This window comes from Corvus hawaiiensis, chromosome 5 (assembly GCF_020740725.1).
Source record: "Corvus hawaiiensis isolate bCorHaw1 chromosome 5, bCorHaw1.pri.cur, whole genome shotgun sequence".
Lineage (NCBI taxonomy): Eukaryota > Metazoa > Chordata > Aves > Passeriformes > Corvidae > Corvus > Corvus hawaiiensis.
The window spans coordinates 40016331-40031261 of NC_063217.1; the positions used below are offsets into that span (position 1 = coordinate 40016331).

Here is a 14931-nt window from a genome sequence, read left to right on the forward strand (position 1 = left end):
TTGCCAGTAAGGCCTGAAATTTTATCAGGAACCTTTATATTGATAGGATGTGGTATTCAAAAAAAAGAGGCAGAGAAATATCATAAGGGTGACTAACTTTATTTAATCCAGATTTTCAAATAGGCTGATGTACTGAAAATTCCAAATTATATCAAATTATACATAACTGATCTCCTCTTTATCTACTGCATTCAAAATAAATAGCTACTAAAGCTGTAGAGAAAGAAGGCAATAGCTAAACTAACAAAATGCTTCACAGAAACTTTAATATTTTGAAATTCTGAGCAATTCAGTGTTTCTTAGACTAAGATGATATGTTTATACTAGCAAGAATTGAATTTGATTCCATTTTTCACTTCCAGAACACTGTGTCCATTTAATATAAAATTATGTATTGAATTTGCATGGAAAGATACATAAACTTTAATACTTCAATACAAACAAAAAAATGCAACTTTATGGACTGGAAATTATTTTCCAAAGGTTTCATCTATGTAATTCCTTAAAATGGAGGTCCACCTCAGAATGGATGAGATGCTGACCAAGAGCTTAAAGGTCAGGATTAAAGGGAGACGGGGACAGGTGACATTAAAGTGGCGTCTGCTGCAGGCCACTCCCCCAGGAGAAACAAGGGGATGAGGCCTTCTGGAGATAGATAGGAGCAGCCTCATTTTGACAAGCCCTGGTTGTCATGGGGGACTTCAGCTGTCCCCTGGTACCTGTTGGAGGGACAACACAGCAGGGCGTAAGCATTCCAGAGGGTTCCTCGAATGTGTTCATTTTCCTGGAAAACTTCATTTTCCAAGTGATAGAGGAGAAAGGGGACCCACAAGACAGCTGGACAGAGCCTTTCTGCAGGTGCATATGGTGATAGGATAAAGGAGAATGGTTTTAAACAGACCATGAATAGATGTAGTTATATATCAGGAAGAAATTCTTTACTATATAGGTGATGATTTGCTAGCACAGGTTGCTCAGAGATGTTGTGGATACCCCATCCCTGGAGTGTTCAGGCCAGCTTGGAAAGGGCTTTGAGAAAAGTAGATTTATTTTCCCATGGCAGGACGGTCTGAACTAGATGATCTCTAAGGTCCCTTCCAACCCTCAAACATAGACTCATACTGTGATTCTATGTGTGTTTTTTTTAAATGGTTTTATGTTTTTTCTAGAATAGAAAGCATCTAGACTGTAAGGACAAATCAATAAAAGAATAGGACAAACAGGTAAGTGAAAGAAGTGTCAGTGTCTGTTGAAGAACTCTCATGTCACAGCAGCAGTGTATGGATAAAAAATTCCGAATATAAATTTGTGTGTTAACCATCAAACAGGACAGCCAAGGAAAACTAGAAAAGTCACACTTCTGAAAGTGAAGCGGAGATTATAGTTAAAAATTCAGGTTTCTTAAACTTTAGTTTGCATTAGAGACATACATATTTACGTGAAGTCTTTCTCTGAGAGGTTTAACCATTAGAAGTTAATCTTCTGCAAATAGTATTAAAAATGTTGTAACTAGAATTACAACTAAAATAATCCAAATAATTTTGCACATAGCAATTCTTTTCCAGAAAAATGTATCCACATTATATGCAGGCAGAAATGCACAGGAGCTGCACACAGGAGCTGGCATAGTTAGCCTTGTGGAGCAGAAGCCAGTTCTGTAAAGAAACCAAGAGAGAGAAGGGTCTGGAGTGTTGAGACAATTAATAATGTTCTTAGGTTTTGTAGTTGTTTGAACATTAGGGCACTTGAGAAGATAGTGTAGAGGTTAGTGATGAGTTGTGTCGGTTGCAAGAAGGAGATCAAGAGACACAATTGCCTCAGATCTACCAAGTGGAAACTCATTAGAGAATGTGGTTTCAGTGGAGTAGAAGATAAGGATGGTAATAATTCTAGAGATAGGTGGGAGTAAAGGATTTTTATGATGTTGGGAGGCTACTGTTTAGGCATTTATTTCTAAAATAATGGAAAAGCAGCTTTTAGTAGGGAGAGAGAATGGTTAAAGATGACATGAAGCAAAATAACGTCAACCTAGGTGACAGATTTTAAGAGTTTATAGTAACAATCTATGATAAGAGTGGGGTTAAAGAAGCTGAGATGGAAACAAGAAAATGGCAAATGAGAACTGGCTCAGATCTTGGCCCAGTGAAAGCATTCTGTAGCAATTAGTTACAGAACTGCAAATGAAGTGAAAATTACTAGAAAGAAAGTAATTATTCTAATTAAAATTTTTAAAACATATAATTAAATTTAGTAATCAAATAGAAAAAAGTGCTTAGCTTCTAAAAATATATTCTTACACAGTGTTCATGCAGGTCACATTTGCACCTAGAAAGAAGCTGAAATACTGTGAAATTTAGGTTTCAGACACCATAACAGAAATTCAGACCAGCAGTGCTATAGTGCTATAAACTAGTCGTGCTGGCCTGGAGAAAAAGAGAAGCTTCAGTGCTAGTAATTTGTCAGATTCCAGCGAGGTAAAATGTCTGTAACGTTAAAGAATCATCTTCCAAGTCTCACATTCTGGTTTTTTGTTTTTTTTTTTTTTTAATATTTGTTATTCCAGCAAGCTCACAGTGAAATATTATAAATGTGAGCTAATTGCTGTGTAGATATTTCATTGAAAACAAATTCAAGCATATGACTAAGTGTCAGAGGTAGGTGCTCCACGTCATAGCAATGTGACAACAACAGCAAAAAAAATAGGTAACATCTTAGGGCACCATGGACATACTGGAAGAGAAAAATCAGTGTTTATGTAGCAAAATTTGTCACTCCGGCTCTTCATTCAAAACATAACATATGAAAACTTGGCTTTGTGTTGTCCTGGGTTTAATCCATATGTGTTTGTCACAGAACAAGGAAAATTTTTGCATGTTTTAGAAATCAAGTACTAACAGCACAAAGGGGAAAGATTTAGGCACAGTTCTGTGTGCCTCTACACAAGATAATCTCTTTAAGCTCAGGAAGAGATGCGTAATATAGCGAAAAACAGTCATGCTTTGGAATATTAACTCCCACTTGTACAACACCGTGTTTCTTTCCTGACAGAGTGAAAACTAGTATGAATGTGGAATTGCACAAATATTTTTGTCACTGATAGCACATGGACCCTTGTATTTTGGACTGTTCAATAAATTCAGTCTAATACTTGGAGTTCAAATAAATATTAGCATACATTTTTAGGTGGGCAGAAGAGCAGAGAGCTGTACAGGTGATATGCTGGAAGAAAACTGAGAGTGCCTAGGTGTTTCCGCTACATGTAACTAACTATACAGAATTTATTTTTCCTTTTTTTTTTCTTTTTAATTTTCTTTTTTCTTTTTCACCACATTTGACAAAGAATAGTTTAAATGTCTTTGAAACTTTGATGGGATAACCCAGTATGGACTGTCTAGGTCTATGCACGTTGCTTTTAGTACTTTTATTATTCTTCCTGTAATTGAAGACTAATGAGCATGCCCTTTAGATGCTATTTTAGCTCAGATACAACTTTATAAATATTTCAACTTTGATATAATTGGATAAATTGAACTTGTTTAATTAGCAGTGCAATCAGCCAGCATGGCTTAGGAAGTCATATCACATTAAAAATACAGTGATAATGCATGCTAATAAGGAATAAGCAAATTGTTTTAATGAAAAATTCCACACTTTTAGAAGCCATTTGTGTCTTATAATAAGGTTTTACAGCTTTGCCATTACTTCTGTTTTACTGTTGCCATTACTCAGAAATTTGCATGCCAGCTGAAAATCAGTGAAGACCTTTATTAGCTGATTTTTGAACCAATATAGTCAGCTATATTTAAGATGGTTGTGTAGGAGAATGAAATGTTTTTGTTCACCTTTAAAATTTTTCTTTGAATGTTAATTTTCAAATTTGTAGTGGTTACTTGAAAATGTAAAGTTAGTTTTGTCTGAGCAATATTTACTTTTCTGTCTCTCAAGAAGTTTTCTCCGAATTGCAAAGTACTGAATGGCAGCAATGGGGTACATGAAGGATCTCACATACATACAGTGTTGAGTCACATTCTGTGCATCTCTAGCTTGGGTGTCATAAATACGATGGAGAAGTTTGAAACAAGGAGCCTGATGAAGTGCTGAGGTTTGGACTATACAGGCAAGAGCTCTGAGTAAGAGCCAGAATTTATGGATTAAGCATATGCTTGTATATGTCAGAAGGAGATTTTTTTTTTTTTTTTTGTGTTAAGCATGCTTACAAGAAGCTTTTAGTTCATTTTGAGACTGCATCAATGTTTATATTTTTGGAGTAAGTCAAGAGCATGAGTAACATGGTTATATATTTTTACCCCTTTTGTGAATAAGTTTTTAAAGCACCATAATTTTAAATTTTTTTGGTATTTGAAATACCTTTTTCCAGAATTTTTTGTCTTCAAGGAATATTGAAATATTAATTCGGATGTGAAAAAATATATTATATTGTTTACACAAATATGAAAAGCATTATTATGAATTATTCTTAATTTACTGGAAATAGTGTATTTCAAGTAGGGATTTACCATTAATTGATCTTTGTGTTCTTATTTGATGGTATAAAATATTAGTTGGTCTATTTGCAATATGTATAGGATAACACGGTGAGGTATGTATTTTCCAAACTGAGTAGGTGTCTAAAAATTCAGACAGCTGATTTTAAAAGCAGATAAATTCTTAGAAGGATTTGCAGAAGCTCCTAAGCATCATGTGTCTCTAAGAGCCTCTAAGTAGGAAAGCAGAAAAAAGTAGGTGCCTAATTTAAATAATCCCAGTAGGCATCTACTGGCATGTTTCTGTGACTTAATATGTGTTCTAGGGTGTCTGAAAAAGATTGAATATCTAGTTGACCTGATTTCAGTGATTTCAAGCTTTTAATTTTATGCCATTGCACTGCAGAGCGCTGAAGAAAACAGACAAGAGGTGAATAGGAGGAAAACTGTGCATACAGGTTTTCATTTAGTCATGAAAATAGCATTATCTAATTCATAGCTTCATAAACAATTTATCATCCGTTGTCTTTCAACCACAAAAGATTTTCTTTGCTCAGGGTCTTAGTTCAATGGACATATTTCCTGGTTTTCTCTGATCAAAATGGCAGTTTCATTTCTTTATGGTTAATATTTTCAACAGTTATTTTCATTTTAAATAGTAGTCCTGGTTTGCTGAAAAGCTTTTTATCCAAACTCCTGTTTTTTAGGTGAATAATACACATGCTTGGCAGGTTACTGAGACAAAAAGTCATCTGTAGACGTGATACTTCAGGGATAAATTTGCTCAATAATTTTTCATTTCTAGAGCTTGAATTAGTTGAAATTTTGGTCTCTTGACATTATGTCTAGCTGCATTTAACTTGAAGTTCTATACCTTCTTGGCTGCTTTTTGTAAAGAAATGCAAAACTGCATAAAAAATAATTTGAAAATTAGGTTTACCACATCACTAAGTTTAGCCACATTTTCACCTTCATTTTAAACCAACCTAAAGTGATGGCACTGCACATGATTTATTTGCCTGGAATTGGCACCTTGCATGAAGCAGTCCTTCACCTCTCCTCCATGTTCTGTATCAGGTAGTGGTCTGTGTTGAACTGGACCTGGAACACACCTGATCAACACTCACCCTGCCCACCCTGCCCCTATGTTTGGTGACAGGAACCACCAACTGAGTTTAAAAAGATAGTTTTTTTACATATTTTACTTAGACTCAAATCTGAGAGCATAATTTCACATAACAATGTGCACCAAATACAATGAAGACAAATTTTGAGGTGAGGAATGTATGTAAGCTTTGTGAAATAGGAATAAAGTTTGAAAATGGGGCATGTGGATAAAAAAATAGAAGAAGCATAACGTGAAGATAAGTTGAAAGCACATAGTACTGAGTAATCAGAGATTATTGGTTCAGCTGTCAGGGATGCCAGCTTCTAGCAAGAGATGGGAAACAGATCTGTATTGATGCATGAGTGTGGAGCTCTACAGGAAAGATTTCTACCCATGAAACATAAAATGATACTGGAACAAATATACCTTTGTGGTACTCCAGCAAAGTACTAGAGTACATAAAGATCCTGTTGATTGCATCATACAGAAATCTTCTGACCATGATATCTAGAAAATATACAGGAAAGGAAGAACTGTGGGCATTTTTTGGTAGGAGCATGTAGATTTGAAAGGATATTCCAAATTAGCCCAGTGATTCTATTTGTAGTGTATGCACTAATAATTATCAGGGGAATCTGAGTTTAATTATTCATTTGTGTATTTTTTCTTAGATATGGATAGCATACCCTATTTGCTTTTTAAATGTGCAAAAGGGGCTTCTACAGAGTTGTCACTGAGATAAGGTGCACTTAAAGGTGATGGTTACCTTTCAAAGATGAGACACTTTACAATTGTATAAAACTTACTGGATATCTAAAAAATAATTTACTGAACATTTGGCATTAAATGTGATGATGTTCTAGAAAGCATTTCTGTAAGTATCAGCACCTCAGCAGGTGAAAATATCTAAAAGACTCTTAACACTGAATTCACACTTTGTCCAAGACAAGTTATGCTTCTGTTTAGAAAAGGGTGTATGGATGTATCTGGCCAAACTTCAGTCTTTCAGCGTGAAGGGCTTGAAGCACATAATGGACACAGTATTCACTGGACATCTAGATGAGTATCCTGGCAGCTTATTTCTGCTGACTTACATGCTGTAGGGTGTACCAGATCTGCTTCCAGCTGCCCAGGATGTATACAGATGGAAAAGAGGGATTGGAGGGGTGTGTCTGCAGATTGTACCTCAAGGCACTAGTTCATGAGCGTCTGTTCTTTACTTGCCAGGGAAGTCTCAGGTATCCTCATTACTTAGTTGGTGTTAGTTTTGTTTAAAAGCCACTAGATATTCCTGGCAAGACAGTACTATTGTGGAAAAATGTTATCTTGCACTGAGGTTGTAGCATTCTCAAAAAGGAACAGAATTATGTCTGTGAGAAAAAGCAAATTGATAAAATGGTAGGAAATGCCAAAGTCAGTGTTGGACAAGGACTTTATCTTTCTTTTTGTGTAGACTTAAAATGCAATCCTAATTCTGTTGCTTTCTTCCAACAGGGCTCTTCTCTCACATAACACGCAGGATGGACATACCTCCCTTTTATCTAATCAGGAAATTGTTGTCAGTACACTCTTATGCCTTTTATTATATGGTAGCCAGACAGTTAAATAAAGTTCCTCATCTACTTTAATATGTCTTTATTCCCTGTACATTTTGAGAAGTCTACAAATAGCAACTAATTTACAGCTGTCTCACACACTGTCCCTCTGTGTGATATGTCATTTTACAGATAGAAGATGGTTCTGCAGATGAAAGCAAATAAGTTATATGTGAGATGTGGATATCCAATTTAAGGATTTTTTTGGTTCATATTTCACATTGCAAAGTGTTTACGTATTCAACTAATTTTTTAGTTTATCTAAAAATATTTGTCATGTTCCCAAATCATTTGTCAGGTTTTCAAGAGCTCAGGAGAGCACAAATACACTCAGTAGCAAACAGAATTATGCTGAAATTATCTAGGATCAACAGACCAGTATAAGCATTACTTTTCTTTTGTGCCATCTCCCTAGTTCATTCATTACACATCTTTCAAACTCTTCAGTAAATGAACAAGATTTATACAAGCAATAATCTCTTGACACCGCTTCATTCCTGAAGCGGGTCTGTACTGTACTTCCCAACTGAATAAGCTTGATGCCATCTGATCCACCTGATTTCTCAAAGCAAGATAAGCTACACAGGTGTAATTCCTGACAGATTTATCTAAGCCCAGTTCTAAAGACGATTATTAAGATTCAAAGAGCTTCTCCAACGATTTAAGATGTCACTATCCTTCTTAAAAAGTCTGCCTAGTATCTAATCTGATACCTTTATGCAGCAATTTAAGACAATTATTTCTTGTAACATTCATTGTGGTATTCTTTTCAGGTACCTTTCAGGTGTCTTTTGCCTATTTGACAGCTGTTATGTGAATCCTCTTTTCTTAAGATCCAGTCCTTCAGCCTCTTTTCAGTGACTATTTTCTAGGTTTCTCATCATTCCTGTTACTCCTTTTTCAATTAATTCCTTTTGTTTGAAACCTTGTCACAAGCTATACACTGGTGCCAGAGCTATGTGAAATTATCTTACATGTTTTGTAGGTTGCACTAGCATTTATATATCCTGGTATAATGCTTTTAAATACCACTCAGTTGTTCTAATGATGACCAGACTTCTATTTTTCCTTTAGAATGGATGTCTAGCCAGTTGCTCCAGCTTGTTGTTAATATCTCAATTATTTTGTCTACCTAACAGTAGAATATAGCAGTTTTCTGTATTGAATTGTGTTATATTTTAGCCTAATTTAATACTATGACTATTTTTATTATATTTCTATCTTCTAAAACTCTTCCATGTCTAATAGGATATCCTTTAGATCATCTTCCAACCCACTAGAATCATAGAATAACCTGAGTTGGAAGGGACCCACAAGAATCCTCGTGTCCACCTCCTGGCCCTGCACAGGATACCCCGAAGTGTCACACCATGTGCCTGAGAGCCTTGTCCGAACACTCCTTGAACTCTGCCAGGCTGGTGCTGTGACCACTTCCCTGGGGAGCCTGTTCCAGTGCCCAGCCATCCTCTGGGTGAAGAACCTTTTTCTAATATCCAACCTAAACCTGCTCTGACAGAACTTCACGCCATTCCTTTGGATCCTGTCACTGGGCACCACACAGGAGAGATTAGTGCCTGCCCCTCCTCTTCCCCTCATGAGGAAACTGCAGACTGCAGTGAGGTCTCCCCTCAGTCTTCTCCAGGCTGAAAAGACCTCAGCCATTCCAAAACTGCTCCGAGCACTCGAGGTGAGGCCGCCCCAGTGCAGAGCAGAGCGGGACAATCCCCTCCCTTGCCCTGCTGGCGATGCTGTGCCTGATGCTCCCCAGGACACGGCTGGCCCTCCTGGCTGCCAGGGCACAACGATTCAAATTCAACTTGCCATCAGCCAAGACCCTGAGTTTCCTTTCCATGGCACTGCTTTCCAGCATTTCATTCCCCAGTCCATCTGTACATCCAGATTTGCCCCATTCTAGGCACAGAATCTGGTACTTTTCTTGGTTGAGCTTCATGCAGTTGGTGATTGCCCACCCCTATAATTTATCCAGGTCTCTCTGCAGGGCCTCTCTGCCTTGGAGGGAGTCAACAGTTCCTCCCAACTGAATATCATTGGCAAACTTATTTCATATACTTCTGAGTCCTGCATTCAAGTTGTTTATGAAGACCTTGAAGAGCACTGGCCATACAGTGGAGCTGTGTGGAACCCCAGTAGTAACTGGTCACCAGCCTGATGTAATCCCTAATGTTATCCCATTTACCCCATAGCGCTTTGTGTCCAACCCATGAGCCACATGCTCACCCATCGCATGATAGGTTTGTCCATCTGTGTGCTGGATATTTTGTCCAGAAGGACACTGTGAGAGACGGTATTGAAAGCATTACTGGAATCCAAAAAGATTATATCAACTGGCTTCCCTTGGTCAGCTCGGTGGATAACTCTGTTGTAAAAGGAAATTTCATCCTCAAGAAGCTGTCCTGGCTTCTTACTGAAGCTTCTTACTGAATCACTGACCAGTGATTACATTGTCCTTCATATGTCTTTCAGTAACTCCCAGAGTAATCTTCTCCATAATTTTACCAGGCATGAAGGTTGGACTGGTAGACTTGTAGTTACCAGGGTCAGCATTTGCCAGCTTCCTGTTGATTCTCCAGATTCCCAAGACGGTTGAAAAGTCATGGAGAGAGATATTGTTATGAAATCAGCCATCTCTTTGAGTACACTGGCATGAATACCCTCACACTATGTCTCCTTTTTGACCACTATTTCTTGTTGTTTCCTCATAGCCTGTATGTCAGTGATTTCTTTTTCTGTGAAAATTTTCAGGTGTATTACTTGCTCTTCTACCAGTTTGAGAATAACACAGAAGGAAGTTTGGCCCACTTTTATTTAACTGAGCTATCTTTACAGTATCCCAGTGCACTGTTAATTTGGGGAATGATGACAAGAGGTTTGAACCAGAGTTTTGTTCCTGGTGTTGTTAACTGCTAATATGAAATTGTCAGAACAGCCTTGATTCATTTCCAACTTAGGCAAGCACCATGATGTTGCTTTGTTTCTGAAAACAATGAATATATCTCTGCTGCCTGCCTGTCCTTAAAATGAGTTCAGTGAGGGTAAAATTTGATCATACCTGTGAATGGGAGTAGTGATTTGGAAGTGTTGTGTGCTGACCGTGCACTCAGTATCTCATGTATCTCTACCTGTGCCAGGTGTTGAGCATTTAGTTTTTTTAGCATTTAAAAGGACAGTGTTATTTGCAAATAGGACTGAGTAGACATCTTCAAAGAAAAATAAATCAAAAGGACTAAACTCGAAACTCATGATGTTAGCCGAAGCACTTATGAAGTATTTACTAGTCTCTTCAGCAACATTCAAGTAAATCAAAGTTAGGAGCATCAGAATCTGTAAAAAATAACCTCTCAGAGAAAGGATTAAAGAAATCTTCAGAAGTTAAAAAAAAAACAACTTATTTTTTTTTCTCACTCTTCGTACTGTGGTTCTCAGTGAAACAAACCTGGAATGGGTTTATATCTCAAATTTTAAGTGGTGATCTGACGAAGTGGAGTAATCAAAGCCTAAAGCACAGCTATCTGTAGATTTGAATCCTTAAACTACTAAGTTTGAATAATAAAACCTCTCATATCTTAAAAACAGAAGGACCTCTCTTTTTAACAGAAAAAATTAATAAATTTGAGCTATAATCCATTCCACAAACGCCAAAGATTCTTTTGAGTATTAAGAGATGAATTAGGTCATGTACTGTCTGGAGAGAGGGCTGGTGGGTATCGTAGCCAATGCAAGTACTCTTCTGTACAGCCAGGATAATTGAGGTAGAGAAAGCATTCAGTTGTTTCAAAATCAGCATAGGCAGGTGTTTGCTTTACTTCCATTTTCTAGTCCTTTATGAGATATTACTGCTGTGTAGCTTTCAATTGGAGCAGTTCTGTTGGAGTTTTTTTGGGAGAATTAAAAGGTTCTTTTAGTGTCATTTTCCTTTACCCATGCCTTTTTGGCGAAAGGTAACACATTCAAAACTGAAGTACAATAATGATTTATTTAAATAAAAAAAAATTGAGGTATTAATTTCTGTCTTTTTGGTACTGGCAATGGTGCAAAAATGTATTATTTTGATACAGTGATGCAGTTCAGGTTCTGCAAGATACAGAACTGCCTGAGAGTGGGACAGAACTAGAAGTCTGACTGCTTGAAAAGTTGATGAAGTTCTGTAAATTCACAGTGCTGTGGAAACCTCTGGAAACCTCAACTGCAGTCTTTCAGGAGGCTCCTTGATTCTTATATAGCTATAGTGCTCCCACACCTTACGTATTTTTAGGAGAGAGACAAACTTTGACTTTAGGGTTTCCTGGAAATCCTGATAATCATATAATGGAACTGCATTACAGTGAAGTTTGCTACCCTAACGAAAGAGGAGTCAGGGAATAAAAGAGACATTCTGGTGAGATTGTTCTGAAGTGTTGATACATAGAAAACACTTCATAATTTTATTTGTTACTTGAATTGTTTTCTCACTCATGCTTCTGTGTCCTTTCCTATTAAATGAGACATCTTCCATATTTTGTTCAAGGATGAAGTGTTCTCCAAAACAATCTTCCTTCTTTTGCTTTTTGCAAAAGCTCTTGTAAATGCTCTGCTCACCCTTTGTTTTTATGTTTTTCCTGATGATACTTTGGCAAAACATCCCAGAGAAAGATCTCTATTTAAAGAACTGGTTTATTAGAAGAAGAGTTCAGCTTTTCAGTAAAGAAGGACAATGTTTACAACGAAACTATTTTCTCTGTATGTGTTTTTAAACTACATTATTTTTACATGCTTGAAACAATTCTGTTCCTCAGATATAGATAGTTTTTATATGGTTTCTGGATTGGAGCTGTAAGTACACAGATGACAACCTCACAAATGAATCTGTTTCAGATTAGGTATCAGGAAAGATAGTCACTCTGCAGAATTACATTTGGCACAGCTTTTCATTTTATTCATTAATGCTTTTTACCAGGACACTGTCATCTTAAAGATAGAAACTAAGTGATAAATTCCATAGAAATTGACTGTTTATTGCTTCCTATCAATAATGAATGTTGTTGCTGTGTTTATTTGCTCATAGAATACAGATAAAACCAATGCAGTCTACTTCTGTCTAGCAGGGATATTCAAGTCAGTCTCACACCACAAGTGCCTTCATGCTTGAATTGAGTCTGAAACTGTAGCCAGGTTAGGGACTAAAATCTTTGTATCTTTATTTAATCTACTTTTTATTCTGAAAGTAGCAGGAGACTTTTCTTAGCTCCTGTGTCTGCAAAGATTTAAGCATTTCATGAAAGATTGCTTCAAATTTCTTAGATCTATAATTTTTTTGTTATAAGATATGTTTATACTAATGATAGTCATTCTCTCTCTTTACAGTGCAAATTAGACTATCAAGCCTGTGTCTCAGGAAAACAAATTTCAGTGAAATGTGAAGGACGTTGCCCTTGCCCTTCTGACAAATCCACAAATGCAGGCAGAAATGACAGGAGAGGTGAGTGATGGTAATTCGTGTAATATTTTTAATGTACATTTCCAGCAGGAAGGAAGATTTTGTTCACAGAATATTACAGTTATCAGATATTACAGAAACACTGATTATTCTTGAATAAAACCTGCTTTATTTTGTTCAAGGTTGTTCCTTTGCCAAGGGTTTTGAAATTGTACCTATAGTAAAATACCATGGTATTTTTCACATGAGCTATTGTAGTATGAGTTACTGCTGTTCTTTTTTCATTTGCTATTTAATACTCCGTGAGATGCTTATAGGTGGATTTAAGACAAAGAAGAAATTAATTCCTTGCTCCTCAGTGTTTTCAATTGAATAGTCAAGAAAACAAAGTGTGGTAGAAAGGAAGGAAACTTAGAAGTCCTTGTTGCTGGTCATAGGAGCAAGCAGTTGCGCTGTAGGACTGTTAGTAAATGCTGTATTATGTGAGTTCATTTGAAAATTGCTTGATAGGAATAAATCACCTTCCTTTTGGACCATGCATGAGATTAGGCTGCTAGAATGAAGTTGCTTTGCATTGCTTCTTAGCCGTTGGTGCAACTGGAACAAACTGGAGAAAAAAGAAATGGTGGTTAAGCATATTTGTATTTCAGTGGCTCCAAGTGATTATGGAAGGTTGTTGTTAATAAAACATGATACTGTCTTCGGTGCTTCTGAATAGAGAGCTGTTACGAGGTTTTAGGCTACCATGGACCTGAATTTGCCAAGAAAAGTGTGATTGGAGGTCTGCATTTTAAAAATTTCTTTAGACTGATCTCTGTTAGATGCATTTTTTTGTTCTTTCTGTATAGTAACACTTTTGATGAGTAAGCTAGAACCTTTATGCACAAATACCATTGAAAATACAGCAAAATTAGTTTTTAAAGATCATGGGCTTTTTCCTGTAGCAACCTTGTAGCAATAAAAGGAACAAATATTGCATTAATGTTGATATTTCATTTTAGTTTGAAGCACTATTCCAGATTTATTGGGCAGGATAGTCTTACTGTTTCCATTATAATCTGTAGCTACTGTCAAAACTATATTTTTTTCTTAGTTTAAAAAACAAATTAATGTTCTTCTAACAATGAAGATGACCACGATAAAGATTAAACTGTGTGCAGGCATACAAGTGAATTAAAAAACTGCTCTGAAACACTTCTTTAGGTTCCTTTTTTCATCTGTGGCAATATAATTGATTGTGTAATTAAATATTAATTGAATATATGTAATTAAATGCTCCCTGTGCTGTAACCCCTCTGTAAAATTATAGTCTTGATGTTTTTTAAAGCATTAATTTACAACTTCATGTAGTATCTTGAAAATAATAAGATAAATATATCATCTGCTTGCATTGTTGAATGGAATGAAAAGCACTGGAAGACCCAGCATGGTGTGGCTAATGTGGCCCCTTTGATAAGATATACAGTGTAACCTGAATGTGGTTGCAGTATCCACTAGCAATAATTTCTGTGTCTCCAGGAGGGATATGGGAATATTTGCGTAACAGCGGGCATGAAGTGAAATTAAGATGGTGAGGTGAAAAGCATCTCTCTGTGAGTAGTAGGCTTACCATTCTCCAGTGTTAGTCTTTTAATATGCTATCATTGCCCTTAGTTTTTGTCAAAATAAGGTTAGCATTTTCTCTGCTGGAAGTTGTTTCACCTGATGCACTTATCTTTTTCCTTTTGTATGTTCTTTCAAGCATATTCTATTTTTCGTACTTCTGTACTAAAATACTGAAAAAAATGTATAGACAAATTTTTTTTGGTTCAAAAATTGGAATTTTTTAAAATTAAGAATGAACTCTTGATGATTTAAGCTGCCAAGGGGTCAAGATTACTTGTGCCTAGTTATGTAAAAGAGAAAAAAAAAGGTCTCCTGGGTTTGGGAATTAACACTAATCCTGTCCTGACAGATTGTCAGAGCAAGAAAAATACAGGGCTTTTCCAAATGCTGCATTTTATTGCAATGCTGAAATTTGTTAATCTGTTTTCTTTACAAGGCCAAAAGCCAGGAAACTTGAGAAACATGAAAGTGAGCTGAGTATCCTCAGTGAAATTTCATCTTTTTTTGTTACAGAATACAAAATTTCTTACAACAGAAGTTCTTATAACAAAAGTTGTAAGAATGCCATTTTTGTCTGTAAGCGGAGCTCTGTAAAGTGTTGTAGCATTTGGACTCGGTGATCTTGGAGATCTTTTCCAAACTAAACGTGTATGTGGCTCCATGATTCTACGCTGCAGATATATGTCGATTGCTTACAAATTTGAC

The 14931-nt window shown here is 36.4% G+C and overlaps 1 protein-coding gene across 6 annotated transcripts in view; it reads left to right on the forward strand.

The window, feature by feature from the left end:
* The window catches only part of SPOCK3 (SPARC (osteonectin), cwcv and kazal like domains proteoglycan 3), a 188418-nt gene that overhangs the window by 121964 nt on the left and 51523 nt on the right, over nt 1-14931 (forward strand). For all 6 annotated transcript variants that reach the window (XM_048304288.1, XM_048304285.1, XM_048304286.1 and 3 more), the window contains one exon: nt 12549-12663. In XM_048304288.1, coding sequence (XP_048160245.1) covers nt 12549-12663 — 115 coding nt within the window. The remainder of the gene's footprint in view (nt 1-12548; nt 12664-14931) is intronic.